Source organism: Ammospiza caudacuta, chromosome 1 (assembly GCF_027887145.1).
Source record: "Ammospiza caudacuta isolate bAmmCau1 chromosome 1, bAmmCau1.pri, whole genome shotgun sequence".
In the NCBI taxonomy this organism is placed as follows: Eukaryota; Metazoa; Chordata; class Aves; order Passeriformes; family Passerellidae; genus Ammospiza; species Ammospiza caudacuta.
Window position 1 is genome coordinate 17,983,569 of NC_080593.1, and position 25,153 is coordinate 18,008,721.

General features: G+C 37.6%; 1 protein-coding gene across 3 annotated transcripts in view; it reads left to right on the forward strand.

Annotated features, from left to right (window-relative positions):
• PRTFDC1 (phosphoribosyl transferase domain containing 1) overlaps window positions 1-25,032 on the forward strand; it is a 42,806-nt gene extending 17,774 nt beyond the window's left edge. The window contains exons 4-9 of one of the 3 annotated variants that reach the window (XM_058810703.1): window positions 4,567-4,632; window positions 19,188-19,205; window positions 20,609-20,691; window positions 21,098-21,144; window positions 23,104-23,180; window positions 23,811-25,032. In XM_058810703.1, coding sequence (XP_058666686.1) covers window positions 4,567-4,632; window positions 19,188-19,205; window positions 20,609-20,691; window positions 21,098-21,144; window positions 23,104-23,180; window positions 23,811-23,858 — 339 coding nt within the window. In that variant the 3' untranslated portion in view covers window positions 23,859-25,032. Of the gene's footprint in view, window positions 1-4,566; window positions 4,633-19,187; window positions 19,206-20,608; window positions 20,692-21,097; window positions 21,291-23,103; window positions 23,181-23,810 lie in introns of those variants that run through there. The other 2 variants (XM_058810712.1, XM_058810695.1) reach the window with 2 other exon arrangements.
• Window positions 25,033-25,153: the final 121 nt, after the last annotated feature.

Sequence of the window (25,153 nt, forward strand, 5' to 3'; positions counted from 1 at the left end):
CTTTACTGGGAAGTGATTCACATCATTCCCACTCATTTGTACAAGTCTCCAGATTAACAGTGCTCACTAGGTGCCCTCTGAACTAGTTGTTCCTGCTTAAGCCTGGATAGTCCCTCTAGCTGCCTGCCATGAAAACTGACAGCTCATTTTCTACACCCTTGAGGTCTTTTGTTCTTAGCTGTTGTTCTTGAGAGAAGAAACCCAAAATTGTATTGATTCAAGTGGATGTTGTTTCTAAGTACAGCATTTTACATACCACCACTCAACTTCTGCTGATTCACTGAGGATATTTCATAGCCATACTTTAAATATCAGTTTGACTTTACCTATTAGCCAGAATAGGTTAACAGATCCTGTAAATGCCATACTGACATACTGTCTCCACCAATTTATTCATATTTCTCAGGAGGCAGGTTGCAAAGCAATTTAGTTACATACTAGGATCCAAGGGACAAGTGAGTGGTCTGTCATTGACTTCTTTTTGGTCAAAACCTTCCTGGAAGACTGAGTTGTAGGAGGTGGAATGATGGTGTGAAGTGAAAGAAACCTGTCCTAATGGGAATTCCCAGGTTGGAGGATCTGGTTTATCACCCAAGGGGACAAAACCAACATGGAACAGGCCTGATGGTCACATTCTTTGTTTTGAGTTTCCCTGATAAATTTTGGGAGAAAAAGGTAACCACATTTTAAATTAAATTCTAAATGAACTCTGCAGACTGTAGTAATTAGATGTGTGATAATGACCTTGTATACATATTTAATAATTTAGTTATGCATTTAAATTGTTTTGTTAAAGCTGCTTTTTTTGCCATGATTAAAGAATCTTTGTTTCACTGAGCCCAGTATTAATGTATTCCAGATTCTTTTTCTTCAGAAGAGTAACAGATGTTCACAGTTTGGTGCAATTTTCAGATGAGCAATGCTGTTTATAATGAATTTTCCTGAGACCACCCAACTCATTTCACTTGTAACTTGAACTATGTCCAAGTGTTGATCTCAAGAGATGTAAAAGAGATGTAATAATTCTGTGCCCCACCCAGTTCAAAACACATGACTTAGTATAGATGGAATTTAAATATGTATACTTCCAATCTACATAGAAAGCTGAAGTTTTATCAAGTGTGCCATGAAAAATGGTGGTGGAAATAACATTCTTGCTTTAATTAATGAAGTATTCCTAGAATTAACTAAAATTATAAAACAAAGATGAACAAGTGAAAAACCATAACCCAGTAATTAAAACCAAAGAAACTGAGATTTATTCTGGAAAATGCAAATTTATTAAACACCGAAAAAAAAAATAGAAATATAGCTTGGGACGAGGTGTGGGGATGTGACACAATGCATCACGTCTTGTCAGAAACAGCTGCAATAAATTTTGTGCTACATTAACCAAAATATGGTATGATTTAGAGCTGTCTCTATCCAAGCCAATATATTTAATGTCAAATATTTTTAAAAAATGGGTTGATAGGGTTTAGGGATATTAGAAAAAAAGTATTGAGGAACTTTGGGTGACAGAAAATGAAGCTTCAATTCATATTTCTACATTTATAAGAAATCTCAGAGACTCAATTATATCAGTTGGAACAACTCACAAAGGAAGAAAGAAGCTCTGAATGACTTGAGACCATGAAAATTAAACAAACAGTTCTGAATTGACATTAATTGGTACTGAATGAAACAGATTTTTTTCTTTCCTGACATTTGTTGTACCTTGTATTTAACATTTAGTGCAGTGCTATTTTGAGATTATAAACTGAGAACTCAGAAAAAAAAAATGCACGGAGAGGTTCCCATGGCAGCCATAGTGTGCAAATTATCTATGTGAGCATTATGATCAGGGTAATGTCACACCATGGTATTGAGCCTTGCTGTTTGGCAGGTATGTATTTTACAACATGAGTTAAGTGATAAATGTAGATAGTTATAAATGGCATTAAAATCAATTATCTGAATTTTTTTTTTTTTTTGCAAGAGAATTGCTATCCAGTGTGATGCAAGAAATTTCTTTAATTTTTTTTTTAAATACCTTGGCTGGAGGGTTATGAGCTGCATATAGAAAAACCATATAGAAAATGATTGGTTTTAGGGACCATGAATACCCAGCCTTGTCCTTTGCCAGCTCTCATTCTCCAGGGTTTTCATAAATGTGTGCAGTTGTGCAGTTGTGTCCCAGCAGCTGAAGTGTGAATGCAGAGCCTGACGGGATGCTGTGATCCCCCTGCTCTCAATGGCTTTTGTGTTTGCTTAGCTGCTTGCCAGCAATGAAGATGCTATTTCAGCATCTTCCTTTCAGCTGAAGCCAGAAATACCAAATGCAAAGGAAACAGTGCTGCTGTGAATACTGTAGAAAGAGAGGGTTTGGGGTTTTTTTGTGAAAAATGAATAAATTCATTAATCATTGCACCTCACTGTTATCTTTTTTTCTCTTTCTCTACTAGCAGCTTAAGGGCAAGCTGCCTCTTCAGTAATTCTTGTGTGCTGGTTGCTAATGAAATTCTACACTTTCTCATTTGGAAATGAAAAAATATTTTGTCAGTGCCTTGGTTACACAAGCTGTGGTAGATATTAGAAACAATCTGCTTTTTATAGTCTTATAATAGTCTTGACTTGAATACATGCCTGACTTTTGAAGAGTGACCTGTCTTGCTTTACACCAAAAGACTTATGCTTTTAAGCCTGAACTTAAAATCTTCTCAATCTCCAGTTTTTACTTACTTTTAAAATAGTCTTCTGAGGAAGTCAGTTACTTGCTTTGTTGTTGTTTGGACTTCTTTTTCTGTTTTTCTTTATGAAAATAAAAGAAATATTGAAACTTATATTGGAAAATGTATGGGATGTAACCTTCATTGCTGCTCTAGCTCTGTTTCCCAGGAAACGGATCAGAGCAGCATGAAATTTATCTAAAGCTCCCAGATCCGGTGCAGGAAAAGTGAAGGCAGGTCTAAAAACTGTCTTTTAAAGCAATGACTGCTAAGGACCTCTTACAAAGCTGTGGTGTGAGAGTTTTGTGGAGAGCAGAGTCTGAGTGAAAGCCAGGGAGCCTTTTGGTGGGTCTGCAGAATGCAAACTTGGAGAAATTCTCATCTGGGCAATTTGACAACCTTTTCTTGCAGTTACTCAGGAAGGCTGATTTAACTTAGACAATCCATTCCCATGAGGACCACAAATAGTTCCTGAGGTTGCCAGATTTTTTGTGGTCAGGTATCTGCAAAGGTGCTTGGAAGTCCCCAAACTTGTGCCCCTGGGCTGTGAGCATGGACAATGTGGTTCCACCTGCACAGGGGGCAGCTCTGACCCTCTGACTGCTGCTTCTCCTTGTCCTGATTTGGGAGGGGAAGAAGAACAGCTCTAAATCCTTTAGTCCAGTAGATCTTCACCCACATTTAAGTCCTGATGTGCCACTATTAACCTGTGGAAAAACGTTTGGCTTCAGAGTGCTGGATTTAGGAAATAAAAGCAGAGAATCCAAGTATTGTATATTTGTCAGTAGTTTGCAATGATGAAGCTTCCTGGTGTTGCCGGTAAACCACAATGTCACATTGTGCTACTGGAGCTATTATTAAAATTGGACTAATGCTATCTTCCTGTGGGTAGGAAGATTAGATTAGCACATGCATCAGTTTGGCAAAAAACTCACATTAACTATACTTATTTTTGCTCTTGATTTTTCTGAAAAGTTCATATAGCCTGGCCTTGACTGTGTATTTTTTAATTTGCCACCTTCTTTAAGGCCTCTTTTGTCTTGCCTTAAAAGCAGGGCTTCCATGTGTCTCATTTTTGTGATCTTAACTTTGTGTTCTGCTGATAATAAATTGAAGCTAGAGCTGGTTGAGAATTTTCCATCAGAAGGAATTTCAACTAGAAACGTCTGTAAAACAAATTCAGCAAAAAAAGAATTCTTTAAAAAATAACTTTTTTTAACAGGAAAATCAAAACATACTATTCTGTTGCATTTAGTTCCACCTGATTGGCCATATTTAAGTAATTGACCTCAAGGATTTTACCTTTGAGTCAGTTGAATAAACAAAGCTCTGGAAACTGTATGGCCCACTGAAAATATTTTTGATAGTAAGTGATAAATTTTGTGAAACCTTTTTCCCCTGAAGAAAATAAAGTGAATTCCTCCAAAAAGAGCTGACATGTAAGCACATTTAGCCTGTGTTTCCAAAAACTGTTTCAAACCAAGAATGTGCTTACAGGTGTTTGGTCAAGTGTTGAGATGCTCCTGTCCTCCCATTTTGAAAGGGATAAATATGTTACTCAACCCTTGTCATACTAAGAAATAGCAAGCAAGGCAACATTATTCTAAAAAGAAAGATGCAACTTTTTCTAGTCCAGCAAACTCTAGAGTTTGATTTTGGCTTAAAAACAAGCAGGAGACACAGGAAGCCACAGGAAGAAGTGAGAGTGTGGTTTTCTTGTACACCAATGCTAACAAGCTTTAGAAAATATTCATAACTAAGACTAGTAATCATTCAATTTTTTTGAAAAAAGGTAACATTTATATTTTTATTTTGTACAGTTATAACCAATTTCAATTTTTTTTATTTCTTCTTTTAGAATGATCAGTCTATGCAAGATATGCAGATAATTGGAGGAGATGATCTTTCAAAGCTGACTGGCAAGGTTTGTTCATTTTATATTTAAGAAAGAGAATAAATTCACGAAAAATACTTGAGAAGAGCTATATAATTTTGTCAGATACTAATACTGGAATCAAAGTTATTAATTCTTCTGTTGTTAAATTGCTGTGATGCCACTGTTTTCAGATTGCAGATGCCCAAAAAGGTCAGAATGTAGGTTCTCCATCCTTGTGCAGGATTTCTCAGTGGTTACACATGTACCAGCAGTGAGATTGTGGGCAAAATTTGTGCTGTAATGTTTCCCCTTAGCTTGTTTATGTCATGGAGCTTCAATGGGTGTGTACAAGCAAACTGCACAGTGCATATCTCTGTTGAATTCAGCATATGAGTTTAATACCATTTTGCCTACTGCACAAAATTCAGTTGTGGAGCCTTTCACTCAGAGAATCAAATGGGATTTTTTATTTCAGCATCAGGCTGGCTATATGACTGAATCTGCACTAAACCTGAGCCTTGTGATAAGGAGAGAATGGTTTGAGGCAGTGAAAAGGCCATTTTCATCCAACCATGGTAATACAAAGCAGTACTTTGAAGAGGAAGGAAGGCTGATTTCATTAGGCAAATGGTCTGTGTGGCAAATGGTCAAAAAATGGTTTCTTTACTTATGCATTAAGGCAACATAATACTTATCTTGCTATTTGTACTGTATGTGCAGTCACTGTCTTATTAGGTGGTTCTAGATAATATCAGTTTCTTCAAAGCACTCAAATGGAGCACTAGCAAACTCATTTGTTTTGTTGTACTATAGCACACAGAAAAAGAAGAGGAAACCAACTTTAAATATTTCATTAATATTAAATATGGTTTGATGCAACTAGAACTGAAATTTAAAAAATGCTGTTATTGTCAGAATATTTTAGTGATATGTATGTACTCAATTTACACTTCTAAATACTCCTGCTGGATGTTGTTTCCTAATTACCACTAAAGCGTTAATGATATTCTGGGGAAATATTAATTAATTTGCTACTTTCTAATATTCAAACACTGGAGTTACCTGTTTTTCTGTGATGATTTTGCATATGTTTCTCTACCTCACAGGCAGAACTGGCAGTGCATCTTACTTAACATTTCTCTTTTTGAACATAGTTCAAACACTTTCTAAACTTCCAGGCCCAGCTCTCCTTCCCCATCTTCCAATCCCAAATTTCCTTGATTAATGGTTGCAGATATTAATATTAATTCCAGATATTATATTTCCAGTTTCACTTGAATTCAGTGGGCAAAACATTATTTTTTGCAAGACTTTAATGTATTTATCTGTCCCCACATGTGTGTGAGAGAGAAGGAAGATTTCACTCTATTAAGTTCTGCTCTTATCAAAAATTAAGTAAATTCTTTTCTTACAATGAAAATCTTGGTAATCTTTTTCTCAGTGGCATGGTTCTCCTGTTGCCAGATATGGAATGGGACACAAAATTTGGCTGTTGGGAGGCTGAGAGATACTTGGGGAGAAGACTGAGCAGCAGCATAGTTTAAGATAGCTGGGCAAGGAGGCTGGGATCTTGGGTAGGTGTGAGGCAGCTGCTCTGGGAATAAATTGCTGCTCAGGAGGGGAGCCCAGAGCTGGAAGCTGTGTGTGGAGGCTGAAGTGGGGCAGGAAGGGAGAGCTGGGACTGCCAGGGGAGCAGACACTCAAAGGGCCTGTTTGGTGTTTGTTTGTATGTGGGGCTGTCTGACACAGCTGATATAGGAATAAGGAAATAGCATTTTTGCCAGAACACGTGAGAACAGGGTTCCCTTGAGACTTATTTTACTGCTTGAAAAGCTGGAATGCAAAGCTTAGACTCAAATGCTCATGCTTGCATGTCTAAAGTTGGATATGTGAAGGAGTGGCCTTATGTCCACAGATGCCAACTCCTCCATCTGTTGTTGACTTCAGCAGTTAGAGCAAGTATTCAGCACATTTTACTAATCAGCCATTTGTGGGCTGATTCAGAGCCTCCTACAGGTCATGTAAATCTTTTCCTTGAAGTGTTTTTAGTACCTCTAAAAGCTGCTGCCTTTTAAAACTGCCAGTTCAGTAGGTATCCAATGTCACTGAGTGAATTAGCTGAAGACTTACTCAGAGAATTCAACTTTGCTATCGAGCAAGCTGTGTTCTTCCTCTGCCTGCTTGGAGTATTGGATAAGAAAAGATTGTAATGATATTAAAAAATTAATATACAGAGTTACATCTCATTAACTTACTCATCATGGAAGGTGTTTTCTAAAGCACAGCTGTGGGCTTGGAATATAAGTTCCATTATGTTTCTGTAAAGTTAAAAAGCATCAATAAAAGTAAACAATTTTGAAATTTACAGAGAAAAGATTCTGAGATTTTCATGTTGAATTGCATTTCATTAAGTAATAATACCTGGAATCTCAGCTAGCCTATAATCTTAGTGAAGAACTAAGTCATGTTTGCTGCCTATTGGAAAAACAGAGTGAACATGCTGGTATATAATCATGTTGGGCTTTTTTTTTCTGAGGAAGCCTGAAGAAAGCAAAAAAATTTAAAAGCTAATTAGAAAGAGGCTGTTAAGGAATAGTTCTTAGCTCTGTTAATAGCTCTTCAGAATAATATCTCCTCTGTCCTTCTCTACAATATGCTTTTGTTTATGAAATTATAATAAGCCTGGCAAAAATGTATAATGACCCAAACCACGGAAAAGAGAAATATGAGAGTTGGCATACAGACCCAAACTGCCCAAATTGTTACCTGAAGAAAATCATCCCCCATTTGAAATTTTTCTTCTGTAAAGAAAGTCACTGAGGCAAGAATAAAGTTTTCCATGGCACACATCATTAATTAAGGTACTTGAATAATGAAGCCTGATACAGCTTAACAGTCTCATGCTTTGTAAGCATTTCTATCCAGAAAAAAATATAATTTAATAGTCTCTCCTTTAATCATGTAAGTAGTGAACATAAAGTTTCTCAGTATCTGATTTCATAGTAAAGTAGTTAGTTTTCAAAGTTACTTTAAAGCTGAAGTGCTCACTTGGGTAAAATTTATCATTAATATTTGTAAAGGGGAAAACATTTTGAAAATGGGATATAATAAATTACTGTTCAGAAATCTGTTTCACAACAAGATGGCAATGAAAATGTATGGAGATGAGGTGAAAGAACAAATAATATAACCCTGCTTTGTATCAATACTGTAACCATACTGTATAATACTGTAAAAATTCCTGACATATTTTCAACCATTTGTGACATTTGAACAAAGTAAATTTTAAAGCATCTAGAAACTTCAGTAGGTTCAGCTGTACCAGAGTTGTGAGTAGCACTGCCATTTATCTCTTATAATTGTATGCATGTATATTTTTTCTGAGAAGCTTAGGATCTGGTTTTGTAGTCCAAAATCTCTAATGACAGGAATAATTCTGTATATCGCTCCATATGTAAAACATGTCCTGTAACCTTTCAAAAAGCTCCTATACCACTTTGACTTGTCTCCTTGCAAATGAGACAAGTTAGATAAAAACATAAATTTAAAGTTTATATATTTTTGCAATTAAATACTTATTACAGTTGTATAATATATTTGATGTCAAACTTAGATCCATATGTACTGTCATTGTCCCTATTTCTATATAGCATAGAAAGTGAACAAAATAATCATTATTAGTTTTTAAGTTAATAAGAACTTCAAATTGAGACAGAGTAGTTATACAGTTAGTACTATACAATTATGGAGCCAGTGAATTTCAAAAATTCTGTCAATTCTTATATTCTGTATGATTTCCCCTTGTTCATAATAAGTACATGTTGTTGACAGCCAGTGGTTTTGTCATTTTCAGTGAAGTGTAGAAGGTCATAAATAGCCATCAAAAAAAAAAGGAAAATGAGTATTTGTGTTTTCCCTGCACTTGGTTGTGTTAGTTTGAGAATTCCATCCTCACTCTGATGGTCTCCTAAAGTGACTGATCAGCTCATACAAAAAAGAAATTTCACTCAGAAGAAAATATCCTCCATGCAGCTCTTCTCAATTCCCTCTGGCAGGATTTGTGCTATAAAATCTCCAAACTTCTTTTATATTTCTTGCCTAAATAAATTTATCCACTGTCTACCATTTTCTTGCCCAGCTTGTCATTTGGGAAGATGTTTAACGAACATAAAGCATTCTCACTTTCTTTTCTTATGCCTCTCTTTTCATTCCTATTTTATTGAGCCATTTTCTATGCATGTCATAGGCTCCAGCAAGAGTTCTGAGAGCTGTTTGTCATTCTCCTAAATATGTTAGCATGTCAGTATTTAATAAACCATGCATGTGGCAGCTGTCTAACACAATGTTTTATTCTCTAGATTAATATACATATTATTCTCACCATTCCAAGTTTGTTTCTCAGAATTCTGTTGGTTCTATACTTATTCTCTCCATTAGTATTCACTGTGTTGACTAATGTTGTGATTTCTTCCCCTATATGCATTCCTTTCCAGAGTAATGCCCATAAATTTGCAGAATCAATAATGCCATTCTCTTTAGAACACTATGTACATGAGAGACAATTTATATGACAATAAAGATATACAAAATTCACTATACACTTTGGCAATAGTCATGTCCCCCACTCACCTCAACATCTTACTTTATTCCTGTCAGACATGCAGCCTTGCCTTTTTCATCTTTTCAAAGGTTGATTTTATGTGTCTTGAAGCAGTGCACATCTTCAGTACCTCTGCTTAACTGCCAGGTTTAGTCACTTCTGTTGTTCTGCCTTTTTTCTTAGATTTGATACTGTCTATTCTTCTGACAGTTGCCATCCTTAACTGTTTTTTCTGAAGCAAAAGACACTATCTTTTCCTTTTCCAAAGTCAATCACCTTTCTTTGCACTTCTTTCTTAGATAATCTTTTCTACTGTTCATCATTATTTTCTTTTGTTGTTGTTGTTTTGGAGAAAGGAAATAATAAAAAACTTTTACAGCCTTCCTATCCCATTTTTCACATGGGCTCTACTCAGCCACTATCTGCTTGCTTCTACATCTTACCTGTTCATAATCCTATTTCACCTATGTGAAATAGGTGAAAATCCTCATCCAATTCCAGATGACCAGAGGACTGTACTTCTTCATGCAAGTGAGAAAATGGAGACATGAGTCATTCCTGAAATACCTTTAGATTAATTATGGTAGTTTGTTCTATTTTTATGCACAATAGAAGGATGCTGTGAAGATGGCTGCAAGTGGAACATGAGTGTGCACAGCATTTGACACAATGCTCTCTAAGAAAAAAGCATCAGGTTCTCCATTATGTCCCCACTCTGTTTTAACTCTTAGAGATTCTGAACTTGTTTTACACAATTTAAATAGCTGGAGTTTGTAGACATGGACTCTTAACACATTAACCAGTTTGCTCCCATCAGCAGCTGCTACTGATGAAACCAAGTATCTGAAAAAACCCATTTTTGAGATGTCATATCTGTCCTTCCAAGTATGCTGAAAGATGTGGATGAACCCAACAGAAAAGACGAAAATCAGACGTATGTGACTTTTTCTAGAACTCTGTAGAAAGTTCCTAGCTAGATGTCTCATTGTACAGAAGTCCTTCATATTATTTTCTGACATTGTGATGAAGTGTTAATATCTGTGGATTTCATTCCTGTGTGCATAACATAAAATTATTTCACTTTTCACAGGAGTCCATTTAGCTACATTTGAACCTCTTCACTGAAACTTTATGCATTTTTTTTTAATATTTATTTGATGGTGATTCTTCAGCTCTATGGCACTGTCATAAAACGTCTTGTTTAACCACTGGTACCTGAGGTTCCATAAATACAATGTTAAGAAAGCAAGTACTGCATGTGTGATGAGTAAACTGATAATTCATTAAAAATTCAGTTTGAAGAGTCTTATTACCAATTTATGTCATTCTGATGATATGGAGTACACATGAAAAGGTGTCTTCAGAAAAAATCTAACTGAAAATGCAGACTACTGAATAGAAATTTATCTAAAGGGAATCAAAATACACTATATTGTTGCTTTTTATCCCCTTACTCTCATAAAACAAAAGAAAAAAAGAAGTAGAGATTGATAAAAATGAGATTTTGTGGGGGGAAGGTGGTAGGGCTTTTGGGTTGTTTTTTTAATAAATATGCTTTCACTTGTAGTAGTGGAAAAATAAATGAACTCACCTTTTCTTGACACTGTGTATTCATGCATATTTTGCAAGCTGGTATAACTAACAACATGTTACAAGTACTCCCAAGTAGTTTAAGAATAGTTCTATCCAAGAAAGAGACAGGAAGGAACTCAGGATATCAATGGGGATTTGAAGATAGAAGTATTTCCATCAGTCCAAATTATGCCAATCTTCCCACACTAAGGTTCATTTTTTTCCCTTTGTTTTTTTCCTTCCCAGGACAGTTAATTGGCCTGATCACAAACAGGGCTTTGTTTAGAGATTCCTTTATCTTAAGGTCCAAAAGCATCTTCTGGGTGATTAAAATGAAGGGTCCCAAATGATAATTTCTTCACTACAGTACCTACCGTGTATCTTTTAAACTACCAACAATTTTCATTTAGAGGCTTGATGGAGAAGCCTCCATATATCAGGCATGTTATACCAACAGTCAACTGTCATCACTGCTAAAATGGTGAACCTAATTTTCTTTTCTGAATGTGAGCTGTTTTTTGTCTTTTACTCTGGCCTTTTTAAATACCTTTGCCTACTGGATTAAGCTGTTTGCCATTGTCAAATTTATATTGCCATATGGTTGCATATTTGCCTATCACACAGTCATTACTTAAGCTTCTTTTAGATAAACTAATCCATTGGAAGCCTGCTGTACAGTACTGGCATACTGTAGGATGTAAATGAGACAAGGTTTGAAGGTGGAATTAACAACATGAAATTATTAGTAGGCAACTGATATAGTTGGAAGAAATGAAATTTCAAGCATGCAGATCCTTCTGTTGGTCTGAATAGAATCAGCAAACGTCAAGCTAAGTGCAGATTGGGAGAAACTCTTCATTTTAACCTAATGTGGTAATCAGACAATTTGGGATAAGAGAAGCGATTGCCCTACATAATCACCTGCCCTGTGACCAGAGGGGCAGATAAAAATGTTAAGAATTCCTCTGAGCTAAAATAAGAGAGGAAATTATCAGCTGTGGAACACTGATAAATGAGTTGAAGGGCAGCTGCAGTGGAGGATTATAATGTGCTGTAAAGCACTATTTTATTCAGTCCATGATTTCGAGTGCATACAGCAGTTCTGAATTTTTGTTCCCAGGCTCAGCTGTTGAAGGTATTTTGTGGTCTCTCTCAGGCTGTGGGCTGAAAGGTCAAAGTTCTTTTGTGAAAAATGTTCCCCCACTGGGAAATGGGCTGTTAATTAAATAAAAGCTATTACTTCCTGCTACAAACCTTACTTCACTCTAAGGTATTTTTTTAAGTTCTCAAATAATTTTTGTTTCCTCAGTTTTAAGTTCTTTCTGTTCTTTTCTTTCTACTAAAGAAAAAAAAAAATGTGTGTATGCTATTCTGCTGATTTTATGCCGAAACATTTAAGGAGAAAATACCTTCTTTATGTACCTACCTGATTTTCTTGCTATATATGTGAGGGCTGAGTTTGTCCTCTTAGCTGTAGTGTTGCATTAGATGCAGTTGTTTATTTAATTATTAAAGTAGGCTTTCAGGGAAATACTCCCCCTTTCTAAATGTGCAGCTTAGAATTTTTACCTTGTTAAAATGTCACAATTTGTATTAATTCAAAGACAGTTTTCCTCAAAGTCTTACTCTGTGCTAACTTCAAAGTACTACTATTTCATAGCAATTTTCCTTTGAAAACAGTCTTCTGAATGGAACATACAATCCAAGTCTAGAAAAAAAATTGTTATTCTGTTCCAGGAAGATGAAAAATTATTTCCATAGCACTTACTACTGTCAGGCAGGAGGCAGACATGCTCTCATTACTCTGCTTGGTCTTGTTAGCTGACATTGTTCCATTTATTACTGACCTGTGGGAAGGTAAACAATAGAAATGTATTGACTCAGTGCTGGAGTAGTTTTCATCTTACTGCAAATCAGAATTTTTTTAAAATGTACTGTAAAAACAACATACTTTCCTGCACTGTATAAACATGTGTGGCTTTTAAAAGCAGGAAATAATAGATTTTCAAGTTTTGCATGTTTTCTGTTCATTATTTAAAAAAAATAACATTCACAGAGAGTTCTCTTTAGCATGAGAGACAGATTCACATGCTACCTGGGGATTAGAAATTATCTTCCTTATTTTACATAGTACTAGTATTGTCAAAAACCTCATTTTTCTAGATGACCAAAGACATGCTGCTATGGGCTATTTTTACTACTGTCTAGAAATGTATATGGAAATGCAAATTATATTTTTGTGGGGATCCAGCTCACACCACAAATATTATTTCTGCTCAGTTCAAATGTTCATGTACAGAGTTTCAAGTTGTGTGTGCCCTGATCACTCAAAACTGGAGAATTTTAAACTTCACAGCACCCCTTTGCATTCAAAACCACAGAGGACAATTTTAGGACCACTGCTCTTTAATGTTTTTATACAAAATCTGGACTCATCAACTGAATGTACATTTAGAAAATTTGCTAATGATGATAAAGCAGGATGGGCTGTGAACTCCCTCAGAGGTAGAGGGGCCTTACAGAGAAATCTGCATAGGCTGGAGAGCTGGGCAATCACCAATTGTATGAAATTTAACAAGATTCTCCATCTGGGACAGGCTAATCCCTATTATATGTAAAGACTGGGGAATGAGAGGCTGGAGAGGAGCACCATTAAAGGGACCTGGGGGTCCTGGTCCATGTTAAGCTGAACCTGAGCCAGCAGTGCCCTGGCAGCCAGGAGAGCCAACCCTGTCCTGGGGGGCATCAGGCACAGCATGGCCAGCAGGCCAAGGGAGGGATTGTCCTGCTCTGCTCTGCACTGGGACAGCCTCACCTCGAGTGCTGGGGTCTGCCACAATGCAGGAAGGACTTCTGACTATCAGAGTGTGTCCAGGACAACCAGGTTGGTGCAAGGGCTCAAGGGCAAGACTTCTGAGGAGTGGTGAGGTCACTTGTGTTGTCCAGCCTGGGAAAGTGAAGGCTGAAGGGTGCCCTCATCACAGCCTACAGCTTCCACAAGATGGGCAGTGCACACAGCTCTCTAGGGATCAGCAACAGCAGAGGAAATGGAATGAAGCCATATCAAGGGAAGTTCAGATTGGATTGTTGGAAAAGGTTCTTCACTGAAACTGTGTTCAGGTCACTGGAACAGGCTCTCCACGGAAGTGGTCGGGGTCTGAAGCCTGTCAGAGTTACAAGACGCACCTGGGCAATGTCATATGGTTTAGTTGTAGGTAGTCCTACAAAGAGCAGGGAGTTGGACTTGCTGGTCCTTATGACTCCCTTCCAACTTGAGGTGTTCTTTGACTCTGTGTTACACCAGCCTACCTTCTGCCAGCTACCTGGTAAAAAGCTGTGTAAACACAGAATGAATCACATCCAAATCTGAGCTCACAGCCGTCCCTCTGATCTATCAGTAATGGCAGCTGATTCTTTTGCAATGTTGATTCTTTTGCAATGACTCAATAGGAAGGTGTTTCATTCTCTGAGGCCAGCATCCCTTTTTATTTGGACTATGTATGAAATCTTTCCAGAACATATTTTAAAAAACTGACTGTATTCTGTCTCACTCTAAGATATATTAGCACCATTATTAGATTTCTGGATGTACTTCAGAGATTGTATTGGTGAACATGGCTCTGCTCAGAAATTAAGCCATCTTTAGCCTAGTCAACATGTCAGTAAATATTCCTATACCCTGTTTTCTGAGTTTCAAAAGTAGACAGAATCCAGAAGGCTGGGTTACTTTTCTTTTCATGTGGTTTCTTTCTTTGTAATTGCTTCAAATATATCTGAGAGGACAAAACATTCTTGATCTATGTGGTATGGGAGCTACAAACACACATACTTGAGAAGGATCTTTTCTTCAGCGTTCTTTAGCATCCTGTTTGTCCAGCTATCAGTGATTGCTGCAGCACCACAAGCTGATGAGTTTTACCAGTCCCTGCACACCAGCTCACATAGGGACTCCCAGTGAAGCAGAATAAGGTCTTCCATGTAACTGACCTTTCACAAGAGATGCTCGGAGCAGCCAGCTGTGCCTCTAGGATGATGGTGACATCCCTGACAATGTACTAATTTGTTGTATCCATTGCATTGATCTTTCATCCTCTGCAATCTATCTGATCAAGAATAAACTAATCTATTTCAACCAGTTTTAGCTGGGCATCACCACTATCTAGTCTGGCAAACTGTATATCGAAACATTTCTTGGCAGTTTGCTCTTCTACTCTGCTATTCCATCCCTTTTCTGAAATCGTCTATCTGTAGACTGCTCCAACAATAGAAAGGCAGGGGACAGGCAGCGACACAATCAGTTTCCCAGCACAGCATTTTGTAGGAGAGAGTTTGTGTACCAGAGGATGGCAAACCACTCTGAATGCCTTTGGTCCTAAGCAGCAGTTAATGACTGAAAAGTAGGGAGACTTTAGGCACAGTAACCCTGCATAATGATAGCAGAGATTAAAGTATCACTCTGAGCAGTTAGGATACCTGCTTACTTATAGTTATAAAATGTTTTCATATCTAAATATTTTATAGTAGCTTTTCCACTGCAAAGGCCTTACCTACAGGATTTCCCTGTAGTACAGAAAATCCTCATCTGTGTTTTGGAAATAATGAGAATGGACATAATACAAAACAGCAACTGTGTTTTCTAGGCCATAAGATGGCCTAGACATATTATAGGAACTTCCCCAGTGTATATGATTTGCAACAGTTAGACTCCTTGACTCTATGGATGAGAGACAAAGTCCACCAAAATCCTTCCTTGTGAAGTTAGTCAATAAATATGAGATCTTACACATCAGCTGAAGTCATGTGCAGGTAACTATCACTCCTATAGCCAGACAAATCTTTCAGGCATGTCTGGATCCACGTTAATCCTCTTTCCTTCATATGAGTCATTTCTGATAAGGAGACATAGACAAAATTGAATTTCTATTAGATGTGTGACTGGTTGGAAAGCTGTTCTCCAGAAACAGTTAATTATGCTTCACTGTCAGACGGGATGCATTAAAGCATGCTCTCCAGGGACTATACAAAACTTAATTCATGATTGAAAAGATTAAATTAACATTTAATGGTACTCATACTATCTGGAAAAATACTACAAGATATAATGATCTTAAGAAATTATTTTAAGAATTTGGTTCAAAGAATGACATGTAACAACAATAAAGATGAATACCAACTTCTGTGTTTATACAGAAATAATCTTTTGCATAAATGCAAGTGAGGGAGGACTGACTCAGCAGCAGTCCTGGAGACAAAAGATGGATCACAAGTTGCACATGAGACACCAGTATATTTTTATAAAGGATGTAAGTGTTTTACTGGGATACATAGAAAGGAGGATTATTTATAAAGCATACAAAGTGGTTCTTTTATTCCTCTTGACACTGGAAAAGACTCTGGTTTGGAACACCACAAATGGAGAAGGATTCTGACCAACTGGACCAATTCCAGAGGAGAACAAAAGAGTGATCAGAAAGCTAGGAAATATAACTTGTGAGAAAACATTAAATAAATAGAGGCTGTTTAATCTGAAGAAGAGAGGAAATATGTCTTTCAAATATAGAAAAGAGAAGAAAAAAAGCTTTTTCCATGTTCTGTTCAAAATAAGTTCGGGCCAAATATCAACAGAAGTTTTCTTATTATATTTTTGCTCTAAGATAATGAGGTATTGAGACATATTCCCTGGGGAGATTCTGAAGTACTCATCATGTTTACCAGAAGAGGTAAATCAGACATCTGTGAAGGATAGTTTAAAATTTCTGCTGTAGCCCAACAGAAGATGATCTTTCATGGTCTCTTCAGACATTTTCTATTATGTCTATGATTATTTTTTTCTCACAAGTTAAATAGTAAGGACTGTGTAAGGACATACTCCTTATTGGTTAACCCACATTCCATGGCCAAGGAGCCTGCTGTCCCCTCATTCTGTCCAACTTCGTGATTTCCACATGTGAGCAAGCAAAAGAATCCCTTAATCTTGACAGAACAGCTGAAGCAACTGTGGTAGCAAAGAAATTTATTTGTCTGTGTATGAAATGTCTCAGGACTTTGCTTTTCTCAGTCTGTCACAGTGCACTAAGTGATGCACAAATAGATGCTGATGGCCATGCCCTGTGTCCCTTGGGGCCTTACTCACACCTGTGGGCACAGGAACACCAGCTCAGCCCTGGGCTCTTGGGCCATGACTGATCTGTGCTCTGTGGGTACCGACTTTCAGCTCAGCTGCAGCCAAACCTGGACATGACTGCAAGCATTGGCCCAGACCCTGACTCACAGGCTGACTTTGTTGAACCTGTCTCAAGACTATGGACCTGCCTTGAGATCTGTGGGCTGTGTTTGATCATGGTTACTCTCATTGGGTCTGGTACTAAAGGGTTCATTTCCATTTTTAGTTCTGGTGAGGTTCTTTTCTTGTCAACTCTTTTGCTCTCTCCCTATATTATATATATGTGTGTGTGTGTGTGTGTGTGTATAAACAAATCAATATTTACATATATCACCAGCTGCACAGGTTCCTTAGGGTGGTTAAGCCATTACTCCTGCACATTATCTTCAGGTGTCCACTGACTGAATCAAGTAATTTCCTTATGCCTCAGACCCAGGTGTCCTGAGCTTGTCCTCAGAAGTGTTTTTCCCACTTATGACTTCATACAGGAAGCCAGATGAGATCCAAATTGGTTTTGGATCCAAATGGTTTCCTTCAAAAACTATGTTCCTACACACCTGTCATAAGCTTCTCCTGAACATGGTTTTGGCTCTTCATCCCATCTAGACAACTGATATACTTCCATCCTTTCTTGAAGGGAGAAGTTTCTAGAGGCAGGGTATCTTTAGACTTTTGTTAAGAGGCCTTTAACTTTTTGCCTTCACAGGACTAGCTTGAGATCCAAAATTGTTTGTGTCAGCAGCTGAGAGGTTGAAAGTCAGGAGTGCCGAGCAGGATAACCACCAGTGAAACCTGTTATGAAAACACCAAAAAGGAGCCTCCCTCCAAGATTAATATACATTCCACCAGAGCTCAGTCTAAATTAGTGGCTTTCTTGAGTGGTATCTCCATTGCTGACATTTGCTCAACTGCTGCCAGGAGTTCCCTCCACACCTTTACCAAGTGTTTTGCCATTTCAGAAGCATCCAGGTATAATACAGTGTGTGGTAATGTGTTTCTGCAGTGCTTAATGCATGAAGTATGCCATGTTTCCCTACCAAGCACTGTGAGTGTTAGGAAGAACTGCAGTGTGAATATAAATATGGATAATCTATAGTAATAATTTCTGGTTTGAATATTTAAAGCTATTTATGTATTGGTTAATGAAGCTGTTAAAAGAGTGCTGGTTGTGAGCATGCTGCTTTCACACACTCCTCTGTGTGTCTGAGTCTCTCTTACTCTCGGCCTTGGGTTTTTGTTATGGAAAAGGAAGTTAAACAGTCCCCTTGTTATGTATGTAGCAAAGCCAAGCAGCCTGACAGAAAGGAAGTGGAATGTAAGCCAGGCTGGTGGATACTGCATGGTAATGAAACTATTGAGGTTTTGCAGGACACACAACGTGCACATCCATGTAAGGTGTATACACTGATAGATAGATAAAGGTATTTGTGAAATAACTTTCCTCTTGCTACTGCAGGTTTCACTTCAGAAAGTAGATCCTCATGCAAGATTGTAAGAGTCCATCCTTTTGATCATGCATATGATCATGCCTACTAATAAACAGATTTTTATTTATTCTAATAAGGACATTGCATCTTAATATTGCTTTTAGTAGAAGAACTGAAGTCTCATTAGACCCTGTACTTCCTGGAACAGTGATGAACCCTTTTCAGCAAAATGATTCAGCCTGTGTGATGATACTGTCATAAAGCTTGACATTACTGCTCTTGGCTAGCCCACTCCCCTTCTCTTCAAATAATTCTGATTTCAGCAGCAGTATCTGAAGAGAAAGAGGGTGCTTTGGAGTATGAGAGTGGGTGTTACAACTTGGCCTCTAATCCTTTACTGTGAAGTTGCTCGGGTGTGGGTGGAGGGAGGAAGAGCATTTATTTCAGAGAAAAAATATTGTTGTTGTATTCTCATACTAACATTGAAAATAGTATTTTAGTGAACTTCAGGGTACACTGCAGTACACAGCTAGAGACACTGAAATGAAGTAAAGCTCATCCTATTTGGATTTCTTCCATCTAATTTTATTTTCCAAAGCTACATCCGTTCTTGGACAAAGAGGATAATCTAGACAGAGCTGAGTTAAGTTGTGGTCCCTGACTACAGGGCTTGCTCTTATGGCTGGCTCTTTTTCAGGGCCCAGAAATGAAACAGGAAACTCCTTGTGTCCTACTGTGTTGTACATATGTACATGGACCTATCTTCATTTCCCTTTTTTAAACATTTATTTCTTTTACTATGTGAATATTATGTAATTGTATTCCTTTTTGTTTCTTCCAGAATGTTCTAATTGTGGAGGTAAGCTGGGTGCTTATGTCATATTGTACTTAGATAAAGTCACACAGCCAAATCATGATGGGCTGTTGAGTTTCTAAATCCTGTCAGTGTTTACACTTCTCTCGCTGGGAGGTGGTGAAGAGGGAGAGGGGTTGATTTGCTTAATGGCCTCTCAGTCTTTTTGCAATTGCATGACAGATGAAACTACATTGCTGTCACTCTAACTGGTGCTCTGCCTCGTGATACCTAGGAGTCTTTGTTTCTGCCTTATTTGATTTGTTCTTTCTGTGGTTTCATCAACTCCTGTTCTTCAAGTTGTTCTGTTCCTTGGAGGACAGTGAATGAACTGCAGTGATGCCCTGCATTTCTCAGGTGCATGACTGAAATAGTGCCCTGCATATGCTTTACAGCCCCAGGGCTGTTCACAGTCTGGCTGGGAGTGTCAGTCCTTCCCTCAAGGCCCCCAGCTCCTGCATCCAGCTCTCCCCCCAGCAGTGTCCCTGGGCACAGCCCATCACAGAGCTGTTGCTGATGTAAGTCAGCAGTGTTCAGTTGTAGAGGGAAAGAACATGTCACCTCACTGCTGCTACAAATTCTCATATAATTAAGATAGGTGATCCTCTTTGAAAATGTTGAATAAGCAACTGGGGCAGCTAGAGAGCAAATTAGGATCTGTCTGGCATTTCAGAACCAGCTTGCTTGTGTGGGAAGTAAGCTGGGCAGTGTAATGAACTGTATACTGTTGAAATTTCTTTTCTTAGCAAAAGATGGAAAAAAAGCCATCAGCCACAGAGATGGCTGGTTACCTGAATAGCTGCTCAGAACTCCAATTTACTCATTCCATCTGCTTTAACAGAAATTAATAATGTCCAAGCAAACTGCATGTTAAACAGCTGGAGGGCAGAGACAAGGTGTTGCTAATCTACCCCCAAAGTTCAGATCAACAGCTGCTCTCCATGGTCAGTTTTCTATTGATCTCATTGAGATGATATTGGATATGGCAGCTCTGGAGAAATCCCATTTGTACTGTGCTATAGGGCACAGTAAATAGGGCAGATTTAGCCCCAACATGGAGACATGCTGACATACTGTGATCTCAAGCATATCATGCAAAGTCTAATCCCTGCATCCTTGCAGTGTCCAGTAGAGTCAGCTCCAGTCCTGAGTTACATCCCAAGTACTTGCAACACAGCTGTTTTCAAAAGGAAGTAGACAGTCCTTGAACTGATAATTTTATGAATAGAAAGTGCTTGCTTCAAAAGTGTAAGCTCAATTATAGTCTTTTTTGGATGTGGTTTACAATGCACTGGAAAAATAAATAATTTCTACGAAACAAGAATGTGAAACTTCTCAGTCATTGTCCAGATTTCCTCCTTTCAGCTTTCCTTTGTGTTTTACTTACTTTATTTTTCTTGTTTTATAAGGATATTGTTGGAACTGGAAGGACCATGAAGGTTCTGCTTAACAATATAGAAAAATACAAGCCGAAAATGATTAAAGTGGCAAGGTGAGTAAAGCAATCACAAAACTTAGTAATTAATTAGTCTAGTCCAGCATATTATCCGGATAGTTTCCCATTCAGACATCCTGCTTTAATTTGATGCTGTAGTATGAAGGAGAGCTGTGCAGAGGAGCTGCCTGGGTCACTGAGGGGAGGGTGAAGGAAAGGAGGGGAAATGCTTTTGTATTGTTCTGCTTGGCAATGATCCTCCAGCCATTTCAAGACTGGCACTGATGGACTGGGGAGGGGAATACACCCAGCTCTTCCTGCAATCAGGATGTTGTCAGGAAGAGAAACAGAACAAGAACAGGGACTCATGTGCCTCAGATTTTTGATAAAGGGATTAGTTTTATGTGTGTTATTCAGTTCCATATCTAGACTTAAATGGGGTTTATTTTATTTTTACTTACAGTTTGTTGGTGAAAAGAACATCTCGGCCTGATGGATACAGACCAGATTGTAAGTGTTCTGAAAATCTCTACTTGACAGTAGAAGTTGCCACTACTCTGTCACTTGCCTTTCATCACATTCTATGGACTGCTAGAAGCATTGCAAAATACCAATTGTCAGTGGGTCTCTGGGATGCAATGGCAGGATTTGTATAATTGTCATTTGGAAAACCTACCCGACTTAGGCTTTCTGCAGAATACAAACTTTACAGGGAAATTTTGAAAGGGTTTAATTTTATCAATGAAAGGTGAGTGTTTTATCTTCTGTCTCTGACAATATCGAAGAGAATATCCATTTCTTCTTTTTCCTTCCTCATTGCATCTCTCTGGAGGAGCTGCAGGATTCCATCTGAGCATGAAAGGTGTTTTATTGTGACTAAGTGTTAGCAAGTTTTACATTTTTTTATTCAGAAAAGCACTTCTATTTTTAAAAGTATTATTGTACAAAGGGAAAACATTGATATTATAATTAAATCCCACCCCCTAAAAAGCAGAAGATAAATTGGACTTTTTAAACTTTCTCCTGCTGCTCAGTTTGCACCACACCAGCACCACTTCTCTCTAAATTACTGGTCCTTATACTGTGTTATGATGAAGCTGTAAATGGAGCTATACCAAGCAATTGTCATTTTAGACTTATTTAGAATAAATGATGTAATAACAGCTATGTGGCTAAATAAAATCCATCTAGAAGAGATCAACCAGTATTTGCTACTGAAGAAGTCTCTGGTCAGCTGAGTTGGGGAGGAGGGTAGAAGGAGAGTAGGCAGGTGAGTACCAGGAGGCAGCATGAAGGGTTTTGATTTGGGATGTGGGAGAGATGGAAAATTTATGAAGCAAAAGTTACTTAAATGTTGGGCATGGCTGTGAGGTTTTAGCCCTGTTATCTGAACTATGATCCAAACATTTTGTTGTACAACTTTTTACACAGTGGAGTGGTATTTTTTAACATTTACAATTAAACCCAGTAAATTAAGGCATATATTTGACTGGATTAACTAATGTTAAACATATAAAATAAGCAATAAAATTACTTAATGAAGGGTAGCTTTATATTTTTATATATTAACTTTTGAATGAAACAAATTTTATCCTTGTTCATTCATAGTGTGATGAATTTTATAAAACATCAGAGATCTCTTTTGTAAATCACTGACAGTGGTGTAACATTTCCTCACTCACCTAAATTTACAATTCCAAAGCACATAACCTCCAATCTTAAACAACTGAATAAATTCCTTACCTGAATACCTGTAAAATTTGTTATGTGGACCTATTTTTGTGTCTGTAAGATTGGATTTTCCTCTAGTTATTTAGAGAACAATTTGGAAAGAGTCTAATTTGTTTTACGTTGTGCTGATATTGCACGGACCTTCACACTGAAAAAGATGCATGTCTGTGCTTGGCTTCAGGTGTGTGAGTTGTATAACTGAGGTGCACTGCATGCATTTACTTTGTTAAGCATGTGCTTGAATCTTCATAAGGTTGGGGCTTTAATTTGAAAGCATTTGACATGTTTTGGTAGCATAAAATACGAGATAGGTTTTGCTATTCTTAGAAGAAAATATATAGATCTGTGAAAGTTACTTCTGATTTAATATTCCACATATTTCCATCATTACTGTGATATGGGACAGTAATCTTCACACATAGATACCAATGGAGCTTCCAAATGCAAGCAAAATGTTCCAGCTCTGATTTTGGCTTCCATCCACGATGTGCCAGTGATAATTTTGTACAAAATGATCCTCTCCTCTCCTCTGACTCTTCACATCCCTTTCACAAGTACTCTATGCCTGGGAACTGGTTATGGGGCTACTGCTGACCATGATGTCTCAATCAAAAGTAACATAGCCCCAGCTGACTACATATAAGTAGAGTTTGCTTCTTGAGAACCACAAATTAATTTAAGGGCTTATAACTGCCACTGATCTTATATTGATGGTGTTTGTTATTTGTCTCACTACAGATTACGGATTTGAAATTCCAGATTTATTTGTGGTAGGTTATGCCTTAGACTACAATGAGCACTTCAGAGATTTAAACGTAAGTTTCTTACAAAAAATAGTTTAGAAAGTCACTGATCTACATTTTCCATATTTATTCTCATAAATATTCCACAATTTTTCTCCTCCTGGGGGCCCTGTGGAGGTGAGTCTTTGACGTGGTTGGGATTTGGGATCCTTTCAATGAGTGCAGAACTCCCTGCAAAACCTCAAATAATCCAAAGGAGTTCTTGCTCAGCACTGTGAACAGTTCCCTCCCCCTAAGAGTTCCCTAAATTTCCATCTTCTGGGAGCCTGGGGCTTCTCAGGTCCAACATTGCCAGTATGTGCAGAGACAGCAGCAAAAGTGAAACACGGGCACAGGTCAGACGGGTTGTCTGAATAATGTGTTGCCTGTCCCTTTTCTCAGAGAAGTGAGGATGGAAAAAAGGTGCAAACCTTTCCTTTGCTTCTTCTGGCACTCCTAGGGGAACATCTCAAAGCTGGGAATTCCAAGTGGGAAAACTTGCTGTGGCTAGAAAGTGAAATCAGAATTCACTTCCAGTTGTCCAGAAAGGAAAGAGTAATCCTAAGAGCACTAGGTTGGCCAAACTTAAGTATTTGCGAACAATTAATTAATAATTAATAATGTACTCAACCATACTTTTGCAATCTGTTCTGTTTTTTTCAGCACATATGTGTTATCAATGATCATGGCAAAGCAAAATACAGAGTCTGAAGCAGTAACATCCACACCTGAATATTTCTGTGAAGCAGAAATTTGACTACACTCCCTCAAGCATCTCCCAGAAAAGCAATTCAGCTGGCTTGTGTGTCTTTCAACTCAGTATAATAAGGGCTTTACTCTAGAGATGCTGATGAATATTTACAGAAGTGAGAGGTCTTATCTAAAATGTGAAGCATAGGACTTTTACAGTCACTACCTTTATTAAATATTAAAATTACCACCTAAGATGCCTTTTGACTAATAACTTGTCTGCCTCAGGTCTCATTGTGAACACATCTTTTTTTTTTGCTCAGTTCTTCATTCCATCTAGCAATTCATGGACTTTACTGTGTCACACAAAATAGTTCAAAAGTGCCATTCTGTAATGAGGATTATTTTACAAGATTTTATTGACTTCATCATGCAAAATTGAAAGCATTATTTTGACTTAATTCCACAATTCAAAAGTTTCAGTGGAAGTTCTGTGTTGTTTTGCAGTTCATTACCCACTCTTCAAAACAAAATTTTAGCTCTCAGAATGTGCTGAATTAGAGTGCAGGTCAAAATGAACCTTTGCAAAACACTGTTGATCCAGAATTGGAAGATATCATGGTTCTGGTGTGTCATGTAGCCATAGATCTGACCTGTTTAATGTGCTGATTTTTAATCAAGACAAACCAATGCCAGGCAGGTTTGAATTTCTGCATGGTATCCCTTTCTTCTCTAGGATACAAACAAATATAAATATTAACAGTGCTCTCCTGAGATTATAGTCTTAACTAAACCTCATTAAGCACAAAAGTTAAATGTTAGTCAGACAATTATTCAGTTATTATTTGATTTTTTTAACGTGTCTAAGTAGAGACTTTTTGTAAACATCTGTCATGGAGAATACAGGTCTGACAATGCTGAAGGCTTGTATAGAAAAAGAAAGAAAAATATATAGGACAACACAGAAAACCAGTTAATGCATGAGTGTTGTAGACTGTAGACTCATTTCTTTATAGATCATGTTTGAAGAAATTTGTGAATTTTATGTACTGTATTAGCTGTGAAAAGTTTAATTCTGTATTAAATATTATAAGTGTTCTTAACAATTTCCCAAGGGAAACCAATGCAAAGTGAGTAGCTGTGTATCAGTAGCTTTGCTCTGAACTGTGAGAGGCAGATTGTTACTAGCTGCACATTCCTATAAACTAATAAAGAAACATTAGAAATACTTACAACATTGCACAGTTGTTTGTTTTCCTGCTTCAGTATATTTTGCACATCCCATAAAAGCTTTTTAAAAATATGCATTTATCTGG